Raw genomic sequence first — 24,585 nt, 5'->3', positions numbered from 1 at the left:
CTGGGGTTGGAATTCAAATGAAGCAATGTTCCCCAAGGGGCTGTAGCAGGCTCCCGTGGTAATTACTGAGCCCTGGGGGCCGTCTGCTGTCTGGGGAAGCGACAAGCTGAATTTCTGCTTAGTGAGAATAAGATTTCCCTGGGGAAACGAAGTAGGCAGTGGCAGGCACTCTTTGGGGTTTCAGCGGTTGGATGTGCTCCAAGCAGGCTTTTTCCTCTTACTACCTGGTGAGAGACACTCCCACTCAACCCAAGCAGCACTGGATGTGCACCCACCACGTGTGAGCCCTGAGCTGGAGGCCAGAGCAGCTGATGACACAATCACCGGCCGGGCCCACATCAGGTCCCGAGACATTATTATGCGGGTCACTGTTCCAACGTAGGCTTCGTTTAGCTGGGAGATAAAACTAAACACCCTTTCAATACCTCTTAAAAAGCAAGATAAATAGAACGCTGGGTTTCCCAGGTAGCACAGTGGTAAAGAATCTGCCTGCCACTTCAGGAGACGCAAGAGACAAGGGTTCAACCCTGAGGTCAGGAAGATCCTCTGGAGGAGGAAAGGGTATTCTTTCTCCCTCCGGTATTCTTGGCCTGGGAAATTCCACGGACAGAGGAGCCTGGAGGGCGACAGCCCATGGGGTCTCAGAGTCAGACACCATTGAAGGACTGGGCACAGCTCAGCAAACAGTGGCATTAGGCGCTAACTGCCAAACCGTGGTTCCCATGAGCATAGGATCTAGGCAAAACAGGAAATAAGTCTTCAAGCTTTCTCTGCGACAGAGCCAGATGCTGTCTGTGGGAACAAGTCAAGACTGTCACTGTAGGAAGAAGCCGGCTACAAACAGTGTGAGAATCAGCGAGCGTGGCTGTTCCAGTGAAACTGCTGACCAAAATGCATGCAGGTGGGACCCCTGAACCAAACTAAGCAAATTAAAAAAGAGTGCGAATCTCAGCCAGCTTTACTATCTGTGTGACCTTGGGCAAGTTTCCTAAACTTTCCGAGCCTCAGTTGACTTTTTGGTAAAATGAGAAGAATATCTGCTTCAAAAAGTAGCTGATGGTAGTTATTATTACCTCTTGTAGACATTAGGACAAGGAACAGCATCCGTCCTAAGAAGGGAAGGCTCACTGGCAGGGCGGGTGGGAGCTGGAGGGAATGGTCAGGAAACCTGAGAAACCCTCCTGGAGGAGGGGGCCCTAAGCGCTGCTGTCTGTTGAAACGGTGGCGTTACAGGGCCTGCCTCATGAGCACACAGCAAAGGGTAGTTCAGATAATACGACACCTGACTCACAGCAGCGCTCTTTACAAAGCTCATCGGCTAGTTTCTGTCACTGTTGAGCCTACGAGAGGGGCAGGCCCGGCATTCACAGCCACGTTCTGGGTCATCTTTTTAAACTATTTCCCTAAATCCCTGGGAAATCCTAGCCTCCTCGCCCACTTTGCTTGTCTCTGGACATTTCTGAAGATGGTCCTGCGAGCAGGCTGCCTCTGTGTGTCACTGCCACTCGCTGTCACTCAGGCACACACATGTGCACGCACACTCATACACACGCAAAGGGGAGCTGGAGGGGAAGGCTGCTCAGCCTGGTGGGGGCAGCAGCCCGTGTTCTACAAGCTGCAGCCCACGGTCCAGTGTCTGTCTTAGAAATCCTCTGAGCTGCATGAGATAAGCATTATTATTACAACTTACATCCGTCACTGATCACGGGGCAGTTCAAGTCCCATCTTCGGGCTTTAGCTTTCTCATATGCAAAATAATTCCAACGGATGGAAACTAGGGAAGGGTTTGCACACTGGAGATCTGTAGGTGAAACTGGGACTGGGCCTGTCATTCAGCCAGCACATGAGTTCTAATGTTTTTAGAAATTAATTCAGCCTGAAGGAGTCTGCTGCAGCTTCTCCCACGGCCTGTTGTTTGACCATTTCACATATTTACAGTATCTTCTTGGGCTCTGAAGGTATTTAGATTTGTAGCTCTTGGATTAAATGACCTTCAGAGTGTCTTTCAGCTCGGAAACTCCATAGGTTTATCTTTTATTTTGGCCACACTGTGTCTTGTGGGATTTTAGTTCCATGATGAGGAAAGGAACTGAACCTGGGCCCTTGGCAGTGAAAGGGTGGACAGCCAGAGAATTTCCATGAAATTCCATAGTTTTTTCATGTCTATTTTACAGATGATGAAAACTAAGGCCAGAGATACACTGTGTTTATCCAACATCATATAGCCTCTTAATAACTAGGTTGAATTTGGGCCTCTGACCCCCAGCTCAGAAATTCTTAAAAAGATTAAATATTCTCAGGACCAAGAACAAGGAAAGAACTCTCAATAAGCAAGACTTACACTTGAATCCCATCAGAAAACAACTCTCCACACAAACTGTACTATAGTCACGGCAGTTCATGAAAGAAACCACTAAGAACAAGATACAAATTCTGTAACACAAAAACAAATGTCTGGAGAGGAATTCACTCAGCAGGCATGACACTGTTGTGTCTGAAACATCCTTAATTCTTTGTAACTCAACTGAGGGAGGTTAATAGAGACAAATTTCCTCTGGTCAACTCTTTGGAGGCTTTCCCAACCACTTCTATCAGGGGTATCAGTCAAGGTTGACGATTTCCTTCCTAATTTCAGAATCATGAGTTCATAAAGTAAAGTAACCATTTCAGATATTATAGGCATCTGCATATTAATTGAGTGACGGGCTGATGAATTTACTTAATTGCTATTCTTGAGCACCAATTATGTGTCTGGGACTATTCTTTGCACTCAGAGATACAGCCAGGAACAAAATGGACAAAAACCTGTCTTCCTGGAGCTCACAGCCTAGTGGAGCTTATATTCTAATGTTACTATATGCAAAATTATAGATATTAAACAGAAACATACAGACAAGTTATGTTGTCCATCAGGAGGCGAGATACCCTGGCAGAGGGGGCCGGGGCATGCAGGGAGTGCAGGCAGGGATCCCCTCAGTTTGCTGACAGCCCCGTGGGGACAGTGATGAACAGAGGTGCCTCTTTGAGCCCACCAGAGGAGAGGGCACAGCCAGAGTCAACGGGTAGAGACCACAGCTTAGTGGAAAGTTTCCAATTCCTCACCTCAAAAATGGGATTAATCATAACAGCATACTTCACAGGGTTTTGTGGGATTAAATAGAATAATGCTAGAAAGCCCTTGACACAGCTCCTGGAACACTTGTCCGAGCTTATCACACACCACTGTGTCCGTTGAATAAAGGTCATGTGTTGTTTCTTCCTCTCCAGGGCACTAACTCTGGGGTAGGTTGCAGACACATTGAGGAAGGAGAGAGTGACTCTATCCAGATGCCTGATTTAAGAAGTTAAAGTCAAACTTCACCTCTTTTATTAAAAAAAAAAAAAGGTCAGTTTATTTATTTCTGGCCATGCTGGGTCTTAGTTTCAACACTTTGGATCTTTAGTCATGGTTGTGGCATGTGAACTCTTAGTTGCAGCAGGCACGTGGGCTCTAGTTCCCTGACCAGGCATCGAACCCAGGCCCTCCGCACTGGGAGCACAGAGTCTTAGCCACTGGATGACCAGGGAAGTCTCAAACCTCATCTCTTTTACTAACCTTGAACAATCCACTAACTCACTCAGTACCTGGGTTTCCTCATCTGTGAAACGGAACATCTACTTTGCACTTGTGGAGGGGTTTAAATGAGGTCACTCCTATGAACAGCTTAGTACATGCTCAGTAATGTCTGTTGACGTTATCATCGTTATTATATTTTACTAAGGTCTGGGCCACATCTGTGTAAAGGAGATGGAGGGTCACCTGGCTTCTGGGGGTGTGGGCCTTAAGGGCTGAAGGGGGATGGTTTCAATGCTTATCAAACAGCACTGGAAATGTCAGTCAGACCGTGTCCCTCCTGTGCGTGCAGCTCCAGTTCAGCCAGTGGAAACGCCTGAGACCTTATGGTGCCTACAAGGTCCTACATGACCTGCTAGCAGACCACTGCTACTCCTCCTCACTTGTTCTGATTCAGACGTGAGCTTGTTCTGCCCCAGGGCCTTTGCACTTGCTGCTCCCTCTGCGAGAAGGTGCTTCTCTTGGATATCTGCACACATCTCTTGGATATTTGCACAGATAGTTCCCTCACTTCCTCCAGGCTTTTGCTCAAAAGGCATTTAGCCAGAAGGCTTTCTCTCTCCATGCTATTTAAAATAACCCCCATTCATTACCTTTCTCTTTTATTTTATCCAGAGTAGTTTTCTCCACCTGACATAGTATATATTTACTCAGACTTTTTTAGTGTCTTCACCACTAGAATGTAAGCTTCACTATAAAATCTCCAGCTGCCTGACATGTGTTAGGAACTCAAACATTTGATGAATGAATAAGTGAGTAAGATATCCTGAATACACCCCTGCTTCTCAAGTTCCCCTAGTCTTCCCTTTGCATGCTGGGAGCTGCAAGATCCTTAGCTATCTGAGAACATAGAGACCCTGAAGTGAGTTATGAAGCAAAATGCATGCTCTATGTGGAGCAAATACATGGAGTTCACACGTCTGCGTTGTAGTCAGAGCTTTGCCCTGCCTGATTTCCTTTCTCCGAGCTTTAGTTCATCCAACTCTAAAACGAGTTCATAGCGGGATTTGCAAAGGGCTCCCAAACAACTGCTGTGGGGGAGAATACGAGGAGCCGAATGTGTCCATGGAGTTCCAGGCCCTCTGCTTCACCTGTACCAGCCACAGAAGCTCCCCGCTCATCAAGTTTATTACTGGGTTCTATGGTACCTGTCATTGTCCAGGGAAAAAAGTGATCAGATGCTAAAAACCAATCTGAAAGCAGGTAAGCTAGATGCTGCTTCAGGTCCCTTCCTGCACTGGAGTTCCTGGAGTCCCGCCTGGTGGCCCAGACAGTAAAGAATCCGCCTGCAGTGCAGGAGACCTGGGTTCAATTCCTGGGTCAGGAAGATCCCCTAGAGAACGGAATGGCTACCCACTCCAGTATTCTTGCCTGGAGAATCCCATGGACAGAGGAGCCTGGTGGGCTACAGTCCATAAAGTCGCAAAGAGTTGGACATGACTGAGCGACTAACACTTTTTCACTTTTCCTTTCTGCAGCGGCTTTTAACAAAGGCATTGCCCTCTCCCGGTCCCAGGAGACTCCTGAGGCCGGCAGACTCACCTGGGACATGTGAACCACCTCAAACCAGCGCAGGATGCCGGGAAGCTTGTATGCGGTCACGAAGGAGGTCCTCTCGATCCACATCGACTGTCCCATTGGAGGGAGGCAGGGGCAGGAAAGCAACACACTTGTGAAACCTGACCAGCAGAGTTGGGACCTAGCCAGGCCCCCAGGCCTCCTATCCACCCGGAATCAGAATGAAAAATTACAGGATCCAGAAACACACCCCCATTTTACCCTGAAGAATCCTTTCCCAATGTGAAGTTTACATTTTCCCTAGATTTAGGTTCAGTATGTTTTAACCTGGGTCTCTGAACAGGCATAATTTTTAGGCACAATTAAATACATTCACTTGCATTTTCTGGGTGTGTGTATAGCAATCAATCATCATATTCTTAAAGGGACAGAGCCCCACCCCCACCTCCAAACATGAAGAATCACAGTTGAAGGGAGAGAGCGGAGAGAGACTTGGAGCTGGCTCCTCGTGCCAGCCTTGGCCCTTGGGAACAGCAGACAGGTCCTGGGAAGCACAGGGACACTGGGGACTGTGAACTCCTGAGGCAGACAGGGGCTCTCGCCAGGCCTGCGTTACACGGAGAGTGGAGAGGCTCAAGAAATGAGACGACAAACCCCACAGGAGAGCCTGGAAGGCGGGTGTCATCATACCAGCAGAAGCCAGGCCCCTTCCTGTGGGTTTGGGTCAGAGGCCCTCCCATTATGATGCTGCAGGAGCATGCCCTGGCTGGTACAGAGGGCCAGGGGAACGATCGCGGCTGCTGCAGGGGAGAGGAGACACTTACGGCAAACTCGTTCTCAGGATCGACGGTCCCCCTGCGCACTGGCCGGGAGTAGTGGAACTTCTGCACGTGGTTGGATTTGTAAAAGCTGCAAGACAGGAAGAGGCTGAGGCTCCTGAGAGCAAAACCTGACCTGACCCTGCACTGTCCAGGGAGGCCCTCCGCAGTGAACTCTAGGTCTGGTAGAGCCCTCGCTGTAGCATTTAAAACCAGGCTTTCTTTCTAAGATGATTTAGAAGCTCGTCAGTCGTATGCCCTTGTAAGAACATAGCACCCCTCAGGGTACCCCCAAAGTTGAATTCTATAACTAATACACATATTAGTGCCTGGGCCATTGTTTCTTATGATCTCGATGAAGGATCTGGATACATCCAAGGTCCTAGACTAATGGCCCAGAGGTATCTTCTAAAGATTCCTTTAGGTGTCCCAGCTACCCCCCCACCCCATCAGTCTTCCTGAATCTCCAGGGCTGTTCCAGCATCAGAGCCAGCAGGGCACGGTGCTGGCTGTGTGGTTGTCATCCCTTGCCCAAGGGTGCCTTCCTGAGGTGGGGACGGAAGGCTGAGATGCAGGCTCAGCTACATCTGTCCCCCTACCTCCCTAGCATGAGACCACTTCTCCCCCAAGGAGCAGGCCATTCCTCTCACAACTGAGCTCCTGCTCGGACAGGCCCTCCCAGAGAAGAAGCCTTTCCGAAGGCAATCAAGGTGTGAAACTGGGCACCTGGGCTGAAGGGGGGTGAGCCAGACAGCTTAGAGTGGGCGCCTGCTGCCCACGGACCCCACAGACCTTCCGCTTCACCGCCTCATCCCTGACCTTGGCTGCTGGTATTCAGCAGAGCAGTCTTGTCTTCATGCTGCTACCTCCAATGCCTCCTTTATTTTACTTCACATTTAAATTTTTTGGTTTGTGGGATCTTAGTTCCTTGCGCAGGGATTGACCTTTGGCCCTTGGCGGTGACGGCACTGAGTCCTAACCACTGGGGGACCTCCCTTAGGGTACCCTTTAAATCAAATTGTGGACACATCCGTTGTGAGTGCACAACCTTCACAAGTGCCAAAAAGATGCCCCTCCGGAGAAAGTGCTCAGCCCGAGCATCGTCCCTGTCGCCCACACTCCCCGGCTGTGGATTCCTGGAGCCGCTCCGGCACCATCCTGAGAGACAGGCTCTCCATGTCCCAGTCAGTGAAGCCCATCGGTGCTTCCTGAGGACTCCCTGGCCGCAGGGTGAGCCCGCCCTCATCCTCCCAGCCACGCCTGGTGTTAGCCTTCCAGGGGCAGGGCCCAGAGGGCTCATGGGGATGATGCTTCTTCCAGGAAGGAAATGGAAAACAGGCTAAGACAGAAGGGTACCAAGGCCTGTCCTCCCACCGGCTCTGCTTGCTTGGCAGCCTCACAGAATGTTCCTCCCCACATTCCTTCCCTTGAACTGAGGGGCTTACTTTATAATCTGGTCAGGCACCGGCTTATTCTTGAACCTTGGGTGTTCATCCAAGACGGGCTGGACAGTGAAACACTGGATGTCTACAATTCCTGTAGTTAAGAGCTCGCAACATGTTGGTCGTGGGTGGGGGGCAGTTCCCAGCACAGCAGGTCCCAGCTGAGACCCCCCCGCCCCCCAGGACAGTCCTCTGGGGCCAAGTTTTTAATGAGTGACAAACCTCAAGATGCTAGGTCCTAGTGACCACTTAGCAGTCACCGTGGTCCTTATCAGAGCTGCAGCCCTGTCCGAGGGCTCAGCCTCTGCTAACAGCTGGTTAGTATTAACAGTCCTTAATCTTTGCTATACTACTATCATGAACAAGAGTAACACCTAACGCATTCATAGCTCTTGATTGACTGCAGAGAATGTCTCCCCTCGGTCTCCTTTCATCTCCCTAGTTCCATTGACCACCGCTGTTAACGTTAATCATACTTTCCAGAGAAAGGGACATCAAGGTCAAAGAAGCTGAACAACACAGTGAAGGTCACACAGCTTGTGAGCACAGAGCAACAGTCTGTATTTGGGTCTGTAACCCTAAGCTCAGGGATCGTTGCCTATAATTGGTGCTCCCCACTGAGCAGAAGCATCACCATCACCTGAGGGCTTGTTAGAAACGGTGACTCCCGGGGCCCACCTAAGATCTAATGAGTCCCAGTCTGCGTTTTGTAGGACCCTCAGGTGAGGCACATGCATGCTGCAGTTGGAGAAGCGCTGCTTTAGAGCAGGTGAACACATGCCATCTAGCACTCTGAGAGCAACTGCCTGGGGCAGGGATATAAGGCTATGTCCAAGCTCAGCGGGAAAGAGCTCCGTGATTGATGCCTGCCATGGGCACGGGCTACAGAAAAGCTATCACGTGTGCCAGACTTCTGTCACGCCTCTTCTAGACCTTTGTTCACTGTCAATCAATCACATAGCAAAATAAACAAGGTTAGCCATCGCCGGTCCCACCCCTGAACCTTGCTTCCGTTTCCCCGGCTTCCGTGGCTTCCTTACCCACCTCTCGTTTCCAGGTATCCAGGTTCTCTCCTCCCTCTATTCTACCTGAGGTCCACCCTGGCTTGAAAACTCTTCCCTTGAGCCTGACATTTCTGCCAATTAAGAAATCACAAACTCCTCTTGTTGGCATTCAAATATGCCAATTTTGAATATGAACTGTTCAAATCTTCCACTAGGATTCCAACCCATCTCCCACCGTTATTTCGGAGTATGCAACAGATGGTGCTCTCCCCTCTGCTAAGACGGTTTCTCCATGCCACCGTGAAGTTCAGTCCACCCTCAGCCAGGTGCCCCTTTCCTTCCTGGCCCTCCACGGCATTGCGTCTGAGCACAGAACTCTCGTCTCTCCAGCTCCCTGTCTTCTCCCTTCAGTCCCCTCCCCACCAGACTGGGAGCTTCCTGATGCGGGCGCTGGGACTCCTTCACACAAAAGAAATGGCCAGAACGCAATTCCAGGTTAGATCCAATCCTCCCTCCCTCAGTAAACTCACTCTGTGCTAACATGCTGGGGATGTAACTGTTTTACTGCTGAAGAGCACTTCCACATTCAGTGAGAGTCCCTCCGAAAGAGACAGAGAGAAAGATACAGGTAGAGAGACATCAAGAGAGATTCAGAGGCAGAGACAATGAGAGGAGAGGGCAAGAAGGAGCAATGCTTAATACAAATGAATAAGCCTGACTGGAGGAAGTCACATAATACTCAGGAAAACTAATTTCTATCTCAAGCTCTACAGCGAACGGCCTTCTCTGGGAGGGAATTCTTTCTGGATTAAGTCTAGGGCAGGACTGGCAACCTATAGCCCTCTGGTCAAATCTGGCTCACTGCCTGTTATTGTGCGGCTCCCAGCTAAGAAGAGCTTTTATAGTTTCAATATTTGAAAAAAAAAAGAGTATTACGTGACATGTGATAATATTAAATTTAAATTTCAGTGTTCATAAATAAAGTTTTATTGGGACACAGCTACACCCATCCATTTATGTACTACCCATGGGGCTCCCCCAGCACGAGAGGTGAGGAGCTGTGACAGAGACACGCGGTCCACAGAGACTAAAATGTGTCCCATCTGGTCCTTCATGTAAGTCTGCCTGAAGAAGCCAGTGACATCACCCTCCAACCACGTCCAGTAGGCTGCATGGCCGCACCTGCTCCCTACGCGTTAAACGGCAGAGGGGTGGGTAGGGAACAGGAGACACCCACCCAAGAGACCTTTGCTGTTAAGTGACTTCCCCCACTTGGGTACCTACGTGAGAAGACACTGGGTCTTGTCATGCAACACAGGAAGGCAACAGAACGGAGCGTTAAGAGCTCAGAGTTTGCAAAAATCAGACTTGGGTTCAATCTTAGTTCCATCAATTTCTGAGACCTTGTGCCAGCTGTTTACATTTTTAAGCCTCGTTTTTCTTATTTGCAGAATGCAGAGAGTAAAAATACCCAACTCATGGGATTGTTATGAGAATAAAATGAAACAATGCATGAAAATGCCTGGCATGCCATCACTTAACGATAGTTAATAGAGAACACTCTGTTCATTAATCTTAAATGAAAATGATGGCATTATAGAAAGAATGCAGACTTTGAGACAGACCTTGGAGTTCAAATCTCAACTGCATCATTAACTAGCTTCGTACTCTTAGGCAAACCACCTTACCTCTCTGCTGCATGGACTTCGCTATGAAATAGGGACAATTAGTACCCACCTAATAGAGTTTTATCGGGGTTGTTACTGCTTTCAGTCACTCAGTCGTGTCCAATTCTTTTGTGACCCTGTGGACTGTAGCCCACCAGGCTCCTCTGTCCATGGGATTCTCCAGGCAAGAATACTGGAGTGGGTTGCTATTTCCTTCTCCAGGGGATCTTCCAGACTCAGGGATCAAACCTGAGTCTCCTGCATTGCAGACAGATTTTTTACCACTAAGCTACCAGGGAAGCCTTTACGGGGATTAGAAAAATCTAGTTACAAAACCTTCAGTCTTATGCATGGCATGAAGAGGACACAGAGCAAATGTCAGCCCTTTCCCTCTCCACCTGACTCCTGGAGCTGAATCAGGCCTGCATATGATGACTCGGCCCAGTAACATGCTTCTTCTCCCACCATGAGTTAAAAGGCCACATGGTTGTTCAATACCAGGATATCCACGTAGCAGGGCCTTAGTACTAATCCCATGTCTCGCCTGTAACCAAACTCACATGTGTAACCAGCCAGCTTTGCCGCTGGTTACATTTCCTCCTGCAAATAACCCTGGTAGAGCACGCATGAAGGGCAGGCGAGCATAATGAAAAGGTTACAGATGAATATGTATCATCTGAGGGGAAAATATTTGCATTAAGGTTCGACAGACCTAGCAGACCAGCCGTTGAACCTGTCAGCCCCATTTTAAAGGCTGTCACTTAATTTGCGCTGCAGGGCGCAACACGGGAGCTGGACTAGGTTAACGCAGCCATTGCAGCATCAGCCCCTGACCTGGTGATCATTATGCTTCGCTGCACTGGAGCCCTGTTTCCACCGTACCTCCCCAACTGCACCAGCACCACCTCCTGTCCCTTCGACTTTCTGTGTGCCGCAGACGCCTTGCTGCATCCATGCCTCCCTCCCTCCTACCTTTCTCTAGCTCCCCTTTCTTTCCCCTCTCTCGTTTTCTTTCTCTTTCTGTTGGCCAGCAAGTGTTTCCTGAGAGCTGCCTTTGAGGATCACTGCAGTGAGCAAGAGCACGGGTCTCTGCCTTCCTGGAGTTTCCATGTTAGTTCTACCTTTTTTTTTTAGAAAAAATCCTTTTTATTGTAGAAAAGGCCCTGATGCTGGGAAAGATTGAAGGTGGGAGGGGAAGGGGATGACAGAGGACGAGATGGTTGGATGGCATCACTGACTCAACGGACATGAGCTTGAGCAAACTCTGGGAGAGAGTTGAAGGACAGGGAAGCCTGGCGTGCTGCAGTCGACGGGGTTGCAGAGAGTTGGACACAAGTGAGCAACTGAACAACCCGTGGTTAAAAGTCACATTATCAAACCATAATAGCTTAACCATATTTAACTCTACAGTTCAGTGGCACTAAGTACATTCACAACGTTGTACAACTATCACCATCATCCATCTGCCAAATTTTTCACCTTCCTAAACAGAAACTCTGTCCTCATTAAACACTAAGTCCCCACTGTGCATGCGTGTGTGCGTGCATGTTAAGTCACTTCAGTCGTGTCTGACTCTCCGTGACCCTATGGACTGTAACCCACCAGGCTCCTCTGTCCATGGGATTCTCCAGGCAAGAATACTGGAGTGGGTTGCCACGCCCTCCTCCAGGGGATCTTCCCAACCCAGAGGTCGAACCCACATCTCCTGCGGTTCCTGCATTGCAGGTGGATTCTCTACCATTGGGCCGCTGGGGAAGCCCCAGTCCCCATCACCCCTCCCCAAGCCCCACTCCCTGGCCCCTGGCAGCTGCCAGTACACTTTCTGACTCTATGAATTTGACTAGTCTAGGTACCTCATACAAGTGGAATCAAACAGTATTTGTCTGCACTGGAATCTATTTTTGATGTTAACTTGATATATGTCCCCGACTTCCCAGGCAGCACAGTGGTAAGGAATCTGCTTACCAGAGCAGGGGGATGCAAGAGACACGGGTTCAGTTCCTGGGCTGGGAAGATCTCCTGGAGGAGGAAATGGCAACCCACTCTAGTATTCTTGCCTGGAAAATTCTATGGACAGAGGAGCCTGGTGGGCTACAGCCCATGGGGTCACAGAGAGCTGGACACCTCTGTGCACGCACATGTACAATATACGCCCTATGAACAGATTGCACCTTCTTGGTCTTTTTCTCTCCATGCTATTCAGTTGACATATGTACACGACTATGTATGAAGCAGTTTTACATTTGAAATCACAACAGATAATGACAGATTGAGATCAGTTTGCTAAACAAAAACAAACAGGGGTTGAGATAGCACAGTACTGAAGACTTCCAATAAGGTGACCAAGGAAGGCCTCTTCTGGGAGGTGACACTGAGTTAGAATTTGATGGGTGAGAAAGGAGCTGAGGGAAAGGCATTCCAAGCAAAGAGAAGAGAAAACACATAGGCCCAGAGGCAAGAACAAGCTGGGCATGTTTAAGGAACAGAAACAAGATCTGTGTGGCAGAGGAGCATGAGAGAGGGAAGGAAAAGTTGGGGGCAATGGCGCTGGAGACACAGGCAGGGGCCAGAGGAAGGACAGCCCTGCAGGCTTGCTCAGGAGTTCTGAGTTTACTGGAAGAGCTATGTGGCACCATGCCAGTTCTTGGACCTCAGGGCCTTTGCACACGATGCTCTTTCCCTCTGTCTAGGACATTTTCCCACCTCATCTCTCACCTTCAACATCACCTTCCTCAAGGAAGACTTTCCTTCCCTCCCAATCATGGTAACCAGCAGGGCTTTCTTATAGCATCGATCACAGTTTTACAAATACCTATTTAATGATGCTGTAAACGTTTTTTACTTGCTAGACTGGAAGATCCCTGGAGGTGGGACCACTTTGTGAGTGTAATCGCAGGTTCCCTGTACAAAGAAATGCTTGGCCGAGTCAGGCCTTGATGGTAATCATCGCAAAGAACGAAGTGAATTTATCAGTGAACACAGCATTTGAGTTTCCTGAGATGGTTCTCTTTGGAGCCCGCACTGGACTCTGAAATTGGCACCACTGCAGTGACGCTGGCAGCAGTCCCCAGCTCTAGGACCGGGCTCTGTGGGTTGAAGTCCTGGCAGGGCGGCCCATGCCAGGCCCTTGGCAGGGGCATTTGTTAAGGATACACTGGCCTGGGGCGTTCTTCACATCATCCCCAGGCGCAGAGGTTGTGTTCATCTTCTCCGCGTTGGGGAACTGGCTCATCAGCTGCATCTGGAAGTCTTCTCTTCGCTCATACTCCTTCCCTCGGTAGATGAACACTTTGTTCTGCAGAGAAAGGACATCCGTCAGAGATCCCAGGGCCCAGGTGTGGAGGAGATGGTTCAAGCCAAACTGGGAGGCTGGTCAGGCGCACAGGGCTGTGGTGATAGCCTAGAGACCTCTCCACCCTCTTTCTCCCCTCCAGGGAAAGGATGGAACCTCAACTCACATGCCTTTCAGCTGGGCATACCACTTTTTAAAAAGGATTGGTTCCAAAGGGAGAAGAGATCATGGATGCTGAGAACGTTTTCTCCAAACCAACCTATGTGCAGCCCCCAGGGCAATTCCTCACTCCACTTTCACACCCACTCTCGCATCTACAGGGCCACAAAGTTGCCCCCCTGCCTTTAATGGACCATATGGGCGGAACCTGTGGGCTGGAAGGGACCAGCATGCGGGTCCTTCATCATGAGGCTCCATGGTAACACACTTTATCCTTCCCTGACATGTTAGCTCCTTCTAGACCAGTAGTTTTTAAGCAGGCAGTGATTTTGCCTCTTAAGGGATGCTGGTTATGTCCGGAAACAGTTTTGATTGTTACAACTCCAAGGAGGAGCACTCCTGGGACCTAGTGGGCAAGAAGCCTTCAATGCACAGATCGGCCCATAGCTGAGCACTATCTAGTCTAAAGTGTCTATAGAGCTGAGGCTGAGGAACCCTGTTCTAGACCTGTCTGTGCCACTGTGCTGCCTCTAATGGTACTCTAAACTCTTCCGTCCAAACCCATGCCCGTATCAATGTTTCCACACCTGGATCCTCATTTCAGGCTTCCCTGGAAGCTCTGTCGGTAAAGAATCTGCCTCCAGTGCAGGAGACCCCAGTTCGATTCCTGGGTCAGGAAGATCCACTGGAGAAGGGATAGGCTACCCACTCTGGTTTTCTTGGGCTTCCCCGTGGCTCAGCTGGTAAAGAATATGTCTGCAATGCCTGGGTTCAATCCCTGGGTTGGGAAGATCCCCTGGAGAATGAAATGGCAACCCACTCCAGCATTCCTGCTTGGGAAATCCCATGGACAGGAGCCTGCTGGCCTATAGTCCATTGGGTTGCAAAGAGTTGGACATAACTGAAGCAACTTCAAGTCAAGTCATGGGGGTTTATTATCATTATTTTTAAATAAGTTGTTTACCCTCCATAACTAGTTCTAAACAGTTAACCTTTCATATCCTCAGGATCTTATTCCATGGATTCAACCAACCATGATTCAAAAATATTTGAAAAAAAAAATCTAGAAACTTCCAAAAAGCAAAACTTGAGTTTGCTGCACTCCAGCAACTATTTACAAAGCATTTACGTTGTATTTAGTATTGTAAGTAATCTAGAGGTGATTTGAACCATTTAGGAGATAGTATGCCATTTCTACATGCTAACACTACACTATTTCATATAAAGGACTTGAGGATCCTCAGGTGTTGTCCTCTGCACAAGGTCTTAAAACCAATTCCTGGTGAATACCAAGGGAGAACTGCATTTTAAAACTGTCTTAGTTTTAATTTTGGATGTCATAAATGCAGATAGATAAAGTCTACAAATACAGAAGTTCTCTGGGGACCTTGATCATATTTTTAAGAGATAAAACGGCCCTGAGACCAAAAGGTCTGAGAACTTGTGCAATATCGTTCCTGCTGGGTAGCAGAGCTCCGGCCCCTCTGAGCACCTCGTCCCTAGGTTGGCATGCTCACCGCCTCACAAGACAGCCAATGCTGCCGTGTATGTGAAGAAACACAGCGGGTGGCTGAGGTGCTGTTAGTGGAGGGGGACTGAGGAGGGTGCAGGGGAAGGGACGGCACTTGGACACCGGAGGGCACCGGGTCTGAGCTCAAGCAGAGCCTCAAGGGACAAAGGGAGAGCCGAGAGGCTGGGGTCCGGGACCCGGGCCTTGTCCAAGTCACCCACAGACTCACCCGGAGGAAGGAGGGGAAACCCTGGCCGTAGTATCCAACAGCAAAGTAGTCTGGCTTCGGTCTGAGGATTTTCATGATGTTTTCATAGAATTTTGCCTGCTGGATCTGAAAGAAGAGAACTCACAGCTTGTAACACCACAAATGTGTATTAAAGGCACATTCAGCTCCGAGGGGCTAAGACGTGATCATGACACAAATGTGCCAAGTGCACATGTTTGCATATTCATGGAACTGTCATCACAATAGTGATATATTTACACTATACCAGATACCCTGTCCATCATCCTACCTGCAATAACACGTGTACTTGCATCACCCTCATAACAAACCCAAGGAACTGTATCTCTGCTTTGCAGATAAAGAAGTGGTATCTCAGTGCATCCAATAAGTACGGAACTGAATCCAGCCAGCTGTTCGGAGCCCCACCAGCATCATCACTCTGCTCCCACTGGGAGTGTGTCTGCGGCCGTCTATAGATGGATAAGTGTTTCTGGATATGGATGTCTTCCTGTGTATGCACACCCAATGTACTTCACCAGTTCCAAGAGGTGTGTGCTTTTATATTTTAACATCTTTGAAAAGAGTCTGTGTTTTACTTTATACCTAATGGCATCTTCCAATCGCTGTAACTGGAGAGAAGTCATGAGGGGGCAGGTAAAATAGAACGGTGCGGCTCACAGACGACAGCATTTCACATTGAACGCAACATGGAAGATGAATGTGTGGGGCCCTGGATGTGAACTCGTGTGAGCTGGGCTTGGTGCACAGCCATACACGTCCATTAGTGTGCGTGTGGATGTATACCGGGTGTGTGTGCATCCATGGATGTGCATGGGTGGTGGTAGTGATGGTTTAGTCTGTAACACAGGAAATATGTAGTTGTTAGTACAAATTATTGGTTTGTTTTAGCTGCTAAGTTGTGTCCAACTCTTGCGATCCCATGGGTTATAGCCTGCCAGGTTCCTCTGTCCATGGGATCCTCCAGGCAACAATACTGGAGTGGGCTGCTGTTTCCTATTTCCGGCTCTATAGGTGCGTGTGTGTGTGTGTGTGTGTGTGTGTGTGTGTGTGTGTGTGCACTGCATACATCAGAAGGCGCATGCACCTCCATACCTGCAAACATCTATGTGGGCAGACTCAGGCAGACCTAATTGTCTCTCGGTGCAAGCGGTGTATGTGTTGACATCACACCTGAGAACACTATATTCCACACCCATCCCCCGACCAGACAAGCTACCAACCCTCTTCCAACACTCTGACTCTCATTTCACAGTTCTCTAGAAAGAGCGGGACTGACTAACCTCTCAAAGTGTGCTCAGATGGGGCTCTGGAGTCCTGGGTGTCAGGCCACCAGGACATGTGTGTGGGGAGAGCAGCCCCTCAGGCCACCTCCCCACCAGCCCGGGCCTCTGTTTCCCCCTACTTCCCACTTTCCCCGCCAAATCACGAGCTTCCAGGAGCTAATGGGAATGGCCAGATGGGGAGCACTTTAATGTGATTTATCTGTTAATCAGAAAGCACAGGTTTGGGTTTTCATCTAATTGGTTTAGTGGTTTGTGGGAATTTCACAGCAAATGTGGTACAGTGTTTATTGGGTGTGCAGTAGCAGCAGCCGCAGCAGCCCCAGCACCGGGCAGGTACTTAGCGCTCCATCGGAGAAACTGTGCCCGATGAGCTTTCCCAGAAGACCTCCCTTTGGAAATATTCCCAGCTGGGAGGGAGATGCTCAGCAGTTTGGCTCAGCTCAGCCCGACTTCCGTTCCTTTCCCGAGGTCCTACCCCCAAGGCCTCCTGCCTCGGCTCCCCCTCTCCTCAGCCTCTCTGCCCAGCCAAGGCCCCGAGCAACCAACCTGCAGGGCAGCCAGCTCCCCCTGGGGACTCCTTACCAAATTCTGGCTCAGCAGCTGATAGTCAAAGATTTCCATCTCACACTGCTCTGCCAGCTCCTTGCACAGACTGATGGCCTCTTCCCACATCTACAAGGAAGGTCATGGAGACAAAGGTTAGAGGGGCTCCAGGCTTGCAGAGCCATTGCTGAGGAAGGCACTGGGGCAGCTCCACACCTGGGACTGAGCCACAAGCCTCCCTGTAGCCCAGACCCTGCCCCATGCCCAGGGAACCAAATGCATCCCAAGAAGCAGGCCTATCCTCTGCTTCTCACCCCAGTTTCCTGACAAATAATGGAACATCCACACCCTAGGCTAAGTGCGTTATTTACATGCTCTCTGCATCTTCACAACCCCTCTGAGAGGTGACTAGCAGCACCTGCATTTCCCAGGTGAGAAACAGAGGTTCAGATCGGCAGAGCATCCACCCCAGGTCAAAGGCCTAACCTAAAGCAGGGCCAGGACGTGCACTTGAGAAGGACCCGTGACCTTATACTAAGCTTTAGTGGGCCAAACTGAGGAAGTAGCATTGAGAAACATATACTACCATGTGTAAAACAGGCAGCCAGTGGGAAGCTGCTATACAGCGCAGGGAGCCCAGTCTGGTGCTCTGTGATGACCTAGAGGGCTGAGATGGCAGGAGCGGAAGGAGGCTCAAGAGGCAGGGGATATATGTGGTGTGGGCATGGCTGATTCATGCTGTTGTACAGCAGAAAGCAACCCAGCACTGTAAACAGTGCAAAGCAATTTTCCTCCAGTTAAAAAAAAAATCTCCCTTAGAAAGTGCAAGTGTTAGTCCCTCAATCATGTCCGACTCTTTGCAACCCCACGGGCTGTAGCCCACCACACGCCTCTGTCTGTGTGATTCTCCAGGCAAGAATGCTAGATTGGATAGCCATTCCCTTCTCCAGGGGATCTTCCTGACCCAGGTTTCAGAGCGGGGCCTCCTGCATTGCAGGTGGATCTTTACTATCTGAGCCACCAGAGATTTCCCAAAGGAAAATGGTTCACAAAGAAAATAAGCAGGCAGCGAATTTCTGAGGCTGGAGTTGGAGCCAGATACAGTTCTCTTGATGTTTGCTACCGGGATCTTTTCACTCGGCAAATCCCATCACTTTCGTATTCCCTTTGGCCAGCTTTCTTCCCTTCCTCCCTTCCACCCTTCTCTTTCTCTCACTTTCAAAAGCAAATGTGGTAAGAACACTTAACCTGAGATCTACCCACTTAACAGGTTTTTAAATGCATAACACAGAATTGTTAACTATAGGCCCAATGTTGTACAGAGATGTCTAGAATTTACTCATCTTGCATAAATAAGCCTTTATACCATCACTTCTTAACTGCATTATTTAGGGTGAGTGAGCAATGGGCGGCATAGAGGTGGAGGAGGTACTAGAGTATTAAAAACAGTGATGAAAACTTTTTTTAAACAGGTCTTTTGCATCTTTAAAAAAAATTCTGAAAAAAAACCCAAAAACCTCTGGATAGAGGGGGTCCGTTCCATCTGTTCCATTTTAACTGAAACCAATAGATCATCCTTCCATCCTAGACCAGAGCAGTCAGGAACCTCTACAGAGGGGCAGAGGGAGGTGCTGGGTGGGCTGGAGATCTGGCAATCTCAAGGGACACCCATTACGTTTCAAATTTGGTTTCAAATGGAAGAGGCAGCTAAATGGAGAAGTTGGGGGAGGAGGGGGAGGGGAGAGGGGAGGCTGCCAAAATGCAGAAGTGCTCTCTCTGCATCCAAGCATAAAAATAAATAAAAGCAAGTGCTGAGTGGAGAAGCCACGGCTGTAAACCCATGGACAGCTTAGTGAGCAGCATAAAAATGTTTTACATGCCAGGAGGAATCAAGTCCACAGACGAGTATGGGCTGGTTCTTTCTCCTTAGCCTGAACGAGAAGATGGGGTTAAAGCCCTAGGGCTGGGCCAGGGGGCTGTTTGGCTCAAGTGGAGGTCTTTGCCAACTTTCCGTCATAATATGCCGGAAATACCCTTCCCTACGTGTTAAGGGATCAGTGAGGGGCTAAGAAGGGAGACAGGCAGGGAGTCAAATGGCTGGAACGTCCTTCACGTCTGCCCGTGTGGTCACTAGGACCTCTGCCGGTCACTGACCCCTGAGTCTCCTACGCTGGTCACTGAGCACCTGCTGGCTTCTGGGCATGGTACCCAGGGATGGGAAGTGATAAAGATGGACAAGACAGTCTCTGCTTCCAGAAACAGAAGTGGGTCAAGCACACACATGAGCAGATGCACCAGTTGGGTTTCGAGGGATGTGGAGGAGTCCATCAGGTAATGAGAAGAGGACTTCAGGAGCACAAAGTCATTTCGTGTGTCTAGATCAATGAGTCCCCGTGAGGGGAGGTATAGGGAAAGGAAGTCAAAAGGATGCTAAAGACGCTGGGCTTCATTCTAGAAGCCACCAGAGCGGCGGCACATAGAGGGGGTCGTACCCATCCACTCCCTCCTCTCTGCCCCTGAAGCGCTTTAGCAGCACCCTGTTCCTGCCCTCTTCCTCCTCATTATTGCACAACACCAGGGGGTTATGTGCAAGAAAAAAAAAAAGACGATGACCCGTATGTGTGCTCTACCGACTAGTAATATGCCCCTTAGTACTGCGGCTTATGCCTTCTTCCTCTCTGCTCAGCGAAGGGTTGGCTGAGTCAGATACCAGCAGAGGACAAGGCCTGACAGGTCCTTTCAGGGTTTTCCTACCATGACTGACTTAATCAGCCGATAAACCAAGAGTGAGGTCAGACTCAATGCCCAGCAGGATGGGAGGCTCCAGAGAGGGCCGGGTCTCTGCCCTCAAGAGGCTTATGACTGTAAATTATTAAAACAGTCTTCTCCAATCACTCAACGCCTGGGAATTTATATACCCTTCCACAGACATTACCTCATTTCATTTTTCAGGGAAGGTGGGGAGATCACACTAAGACAGTTGCAATGAACTGCGGTGATAGAACAGGCCAAAAGCAAGTGTTAAAGTGTGCCTGACGAACTGTAAGAGGCCAGGCCATTCGGAGAAGAGGCAGGGCTGTAGGTAAGCTGGAGGACTCAGGAAAAGCTTGTGAGAGGAAGCAGGCAGTCAACTGGGGCCTCAAGGGCAGAGAACTGAGTTTGCACACTACAACTAAGGGTCCGCACGTCACAATTAAAAAAAAAAAATCCTGCATGCTGCTACTAAGACCTGGCACAGACAAATAAATAAATGTGCTCATGCTTAGTCACTCAGTCACAGCCAACTCTTTGTGACCCCCACGGACCGGAGCCCACAGGCTCCTGCGTTCGTGGGATTCTCCAGGCAAGAACACTGGAGTGGAAGCCACTTCTCTTCTCCAGGGGAGCTTCCCGACCCAGGGATCAAACCTGGGTCCCTTGCATTGCAGGTGGATTCTTTACCATTTGAGCCACCAGAGAAGCCCCTAAAAAAATAAATATTAAAAAAAAAAACTGAACAAGTTAGTACTATGTACCAGGTCTTATGCTAAGTGCTTTATATCATTTTCTCACCTAATTTTCACAATGCAGCAAGAAAGTAGGTACTATCAATATCTCACTGTCACGGATGGGGAACTGGAATCTCTGAAAGGCCATGGGGATTGCAGGCGGTAAAGGAACGTGGCTTGAAACCCAGATCCTGAGCTCTTAGCCACCTACTATGTCTCCTGCAGCGTTTGAGTTGGTGCTTCCTGAAGGGCCAATTGGAGGCTGGAGGATGGACAGTAACTGGTTTGGCCAATCTCCAGACAAAACATGACAAATCACCCCGTTCTTGCTGTTTCCGATGACACCATGAAGTCATTCATACATTCAATTAATTAATGTTTTCAACATATATCTTTTGGGTCCCATATCTTAGGGTCTGTGCTAGCTACTAGGCACTCGGCAGTGGACAAGACAAATATCTTTGCTCTTGGCCTTCTAAAGTGGAGAGCCAGACAATGAACAAGTCAAAACAAAATGATTGAGGTGATGTCTGACAGTGATAAGTGCTTTGAAGAAGAAATAAGTATGACTCAGAGCAGGGGTACTGCTGTGTGTGGTCTGGGAAGGCCTTCTTCAGGACATGACATTCTTTGCTTGGGTAAAACCCTGAGCTGTGAGAAGGAACTGGCCACGGTAAGATATGGAGGAGAAATGTCCTAAGCTGGGAAAAGCAAGTGCATAGGCCCTGAGGTGGAGAAGAGCTTGGCACAGAATATATGAGCAAGAGGGAGCCTGGCAGAGTTGACACGGGAGAGGCAGTCAGAGGACAGCTCGCATGTGGCCTCATAGGTCATGGGAAAGATTGTAATTTGATCTAAGTGTTGGGATGGCTGTTTGAGACGATTGTAAGCAGGACAATGGGTTATAGTCTATGGGATAAGTATGTTCTATGATCACCTTATTTCCTATGAGAAGGACGACATGTTGCAGAGGAACAGAGGATACAGGGCTATTGCACAGGACTCATTGTGTCCAGGTGAGCAATGCTGGTGCTCTGAACATATGTAGTAGGAATGGGGATGGAGAGAAATGATCAGACTTAGGGTTGGGCAGGAGAGCTGACCAGACCTGCAGATGGATTGCATATAGAGTGTGGGAGAGAACAGTCCTTCCCAGAAGCTAGGGTTCCCACGGAGAGAGGAAGGGCAGGGACCAATTACCTTTCCTTTGTCAAAGTAGCCTATGATGATATCATAGAGCGTCTCCTTCAGCTGCCGGTGGGTCTGCGGGTACTGCTGGCCGGTCTGCATGACCTGCGAGGCACACTGCTCATCTGACCACTGCAGAAAGAGGACACACAGTTACCCAGGGCAGATGTCTCCCCTATTGCTGAGGAGCGGGAGGGCGCCCTGTCCTCGCTGCCCTGAGCGTCAATCAGAGAGACGATATTGGCCTGCAGGTTCCACAGGAAGCGCCCCTCCATTTCTGCAGAGTCACAGTGATTGACACTCTGGACTCTCTCTTGGCTCCTGTGTAAGGATTGAAGGATTCTTCTCTGAATCCCTGCAAGACATGGCCCTGGCTCTTCAAAACCCAAAGGAAATCCTTGCAACTTTGTCCTGCTCCAGCAGCACTTTCAAGAGAAGAAAAACAGCTCACAGGGCATGCTAATGATCTATAGTTGATGCTTGGATGTTATATAAAACAGTTTGAATGTTACGTAAGACTGCAAGAAACGTCTCAGGGGGTTCTTATTGCTGCTAAATGTGATGGTCACTTGAAATCTTATGTGTCCAGACAGAACAGTGCAGAAAAGTAACCTGCCAGGTTAAAAGTTTGGGGACACAGGGCAAAACAAAATTTATTTGGCTAACTTTTCTTTTTTTAACTTTTCAACTTGCTGTGAGCGCTCCGTGGGATCTCAGCATGAATCCCCTCCATTGGGAGGGCAGTACCTTGAGAAGCCAGGTGTGGAGGAGGAGTGTATAGGCGGCCTCTGTGTAGTTGTCACAGTCCAGGTGAAGGTCACGGAGTTTGTACAGGTACCTGTTTGGGAAATATGTTAAATCACCAGATGCAGCAGGTGATAGGGCCAGGCCAGAGAGAGCAGCTGGATACCTCTTGGGTTCACAAGGGAGTCCTCCATTTCCTGCCATTCAGTCCCCTTGCATGAGTGACAGTGATAGCCCCTAGAAGTTGCAGGACATTTAAGGCATGACAGGAAGCATGCTAAGTATTTTAAATGCCTCAGATCATTTAAGCTGCCTGACCATCTTGTAAAATGGGTCCATTGAGAATTTTCATTTACAGATAAGAAAGCTCTGGCCTGGAGAAGTTAGTTATCATTCTAGCCAGTATTCAACTTCATACTGAAGACTCTGGCCAATGCAATATGACAAGTAAGGGAAAACCAAGGAAGGAGAAGCAAATGGCTTGTTGGAGGTCATGTGCTAGTGAATGCAGAACTGGAATATGGTCCTAGTCTAACCACCTTCAGAGACTATACTCTAATCACTGTACAACTCCAAGGGCATGGACAAGTCATAGTGCTGTAAAGGGGAAGTTCTACCCTCTCTTCAGTGCTCTCAAGGTGTAAAGGAGGTTTCTGATAAGTAAAGAAAGGGGTTAGAGATTAGAGATCCAGGTGGAGGCACTGCAGAAAGAGTCTACAATTCAACTGTAATGACATTCCCATCTCCTACCCTTCTGCAATGTGATGATCTAGTTCTGAACCCTAGGATGACTAGGGTTGAAAGATGTTAAGAACAGGACGGGATCAGAGGAAGGGCGCTTCAATCAATTATTTGATACATAATGTATATTAAGTGAATCAACTTCTCTGTGCCTCAGTTTGCTCATGTGTAAAACGGTAGTGCTCCCAGAACCTACCTAGAGAGTTTTGTGGGCCTACAAAGGGCCAAGCAGACCCTGTAGAAAAGGCTCTGTGAGTGACAGCCAGCATTGCTACTAATAAATGCCAGTATCCACTGAAAGTGACTAGCCTGTAGCCGGCATTGAGCAGTGACAGCTATTATCCATTATCATTGTGCATCAGGTTCTTCTACAAAACACTCCCTCCTGCCACTGCTGGAAACGGAAGCCAGAGCCAAAAAGCCACTGCTTTGGTGACTCGCATGTCATCAGGAGTATTTTTTAAGCCCAGCTCTTAGCAATTTGGTGAAGGGGAGCTGCTGCGATGCGATGCCCTGATCCTTCCTCTGAGAGGAGAGGCACTGTCTGTAATGGTGCCAAAATTCTGCCTTGGCTATCTAACTACAGGGAACAAAGGGCTTCTCAAGCATCTGCGCTCAAATCAGGTCTCAATGCTCAGGGTTAGATTTCCTGTTATAAGAAAATTTTCTGCACAGAATGTCACCCAAGGAGGAGCTAGGGTTTAACATCCTTGGCTACCTAAAACATGGCCAGTGGGCCAAACGGAGGCTGCCTGAACTCAGGGTGGGGACTGCCAAAGATTCTCAAGGGGAGAAAGGTCAATTAGTGGTTTCTGATACTAACGAGCTAGTGACCTTTTGCTCATTTATTTGTTCCATCAGCAAAGTTGAACTGAGCACACAGGCTGTGCCAGGCATGAGAGATAAATAGTGGCAAAAGCAGACCCCATTTATCCTCAGAGGTTAGTATTTATACTTTAGGAAAAGAGACAGGCATTGACTAAATAACCAGAGAGGTAATTGCAAAAATGCAGTTGTGACCAATGTTGGAAGGAGAGGTCTGTGGTTACTATGAGAGCAGGCGTCATCCAGGTGGCGCTCCTGGAAAGCTTTCCTGAGTATGACACCTGGGTTGGGATCTGAAGATAAGAGGACAAATGGGGGTGGGGGGGGGGGGGGCGGCGCATTCCAGAGAGATTGTACATCCATCCATTCCACTAATGGGTGCTTTATATATAATATCAATTCATCCTCTCAACAATTTTTCTTTAGATAAGAAAACTGAGACAGACATTAAAGCAGATAGAGCTAGAAATAGGTAGAAGCAGGTTTTGACACCAGCTGTT

At 48.9% G+C, this 24,585-nt stretch overlaps 1 protein-coding gene across 1 annotated transcript in view; it reads right to left on the bottom strand.

The window, feature by feature from the left end:
- Positions 1–24,585, bottom strand: part of DOCK2 (dedicator of cytokinesis 2) — a 448,493-nt gene that overhangs the window by 21,307 nt on the left and 402,601 nt on the right. Inside the window, exons 36-43 of the mRNA XM_052659358.1 lie at positions 22,523–22,613; positions 21,788–21,907; positions 17,139–17,228; positions 15,253–15,357; positions 13,216–13,357; positions 7,395–7,476; positions 5,956–6,040; positions 5,156–5,242 (exon numbers count right to left, since the gene is read on the bottom strand). Coding sequence (XP_052515318.1) covers positions 5,156–5,242; positions 5,956–6,040; positions 7,395–7,476; positions 13,216–13,357; positions 15,253–15,357; positions 17,139–17,228; positions 21,788–21,907; positions 22,523–22,613 — 802 coding nt within the window. The remainder of the gene's footprint in view (positions 1–5,155; positions 5,243–5,955; positions 6,041–7,394; positions 7,477–13,215; positions 13,358–15,252; positions 15,358–17,138; positions 17,229–21,787; positions 21,908–22,522; positions 22,614–24,585) is intronic.

The sequence above is a fragment of the Budorcas taxicolor genome, chromosome 20 (assembly GCF_023091745.1).
Source record: "Budorcas taxicolor isolate Tak-1 chromosome 20, Takin1.1, whole genome shotgun sequence".
Taxonomy (NCBI): Eukaryota; Metazoa; Chordata; class Mammalia; order Artiodactyla; family Bovidae; genus Budorcas; species Budorcas taxicolor.
The sequence above is the reverse complement of the archived record's forward strand: the minus strand, read 5'-3'. Positions and strand labels throughout refer to the sequence as shown.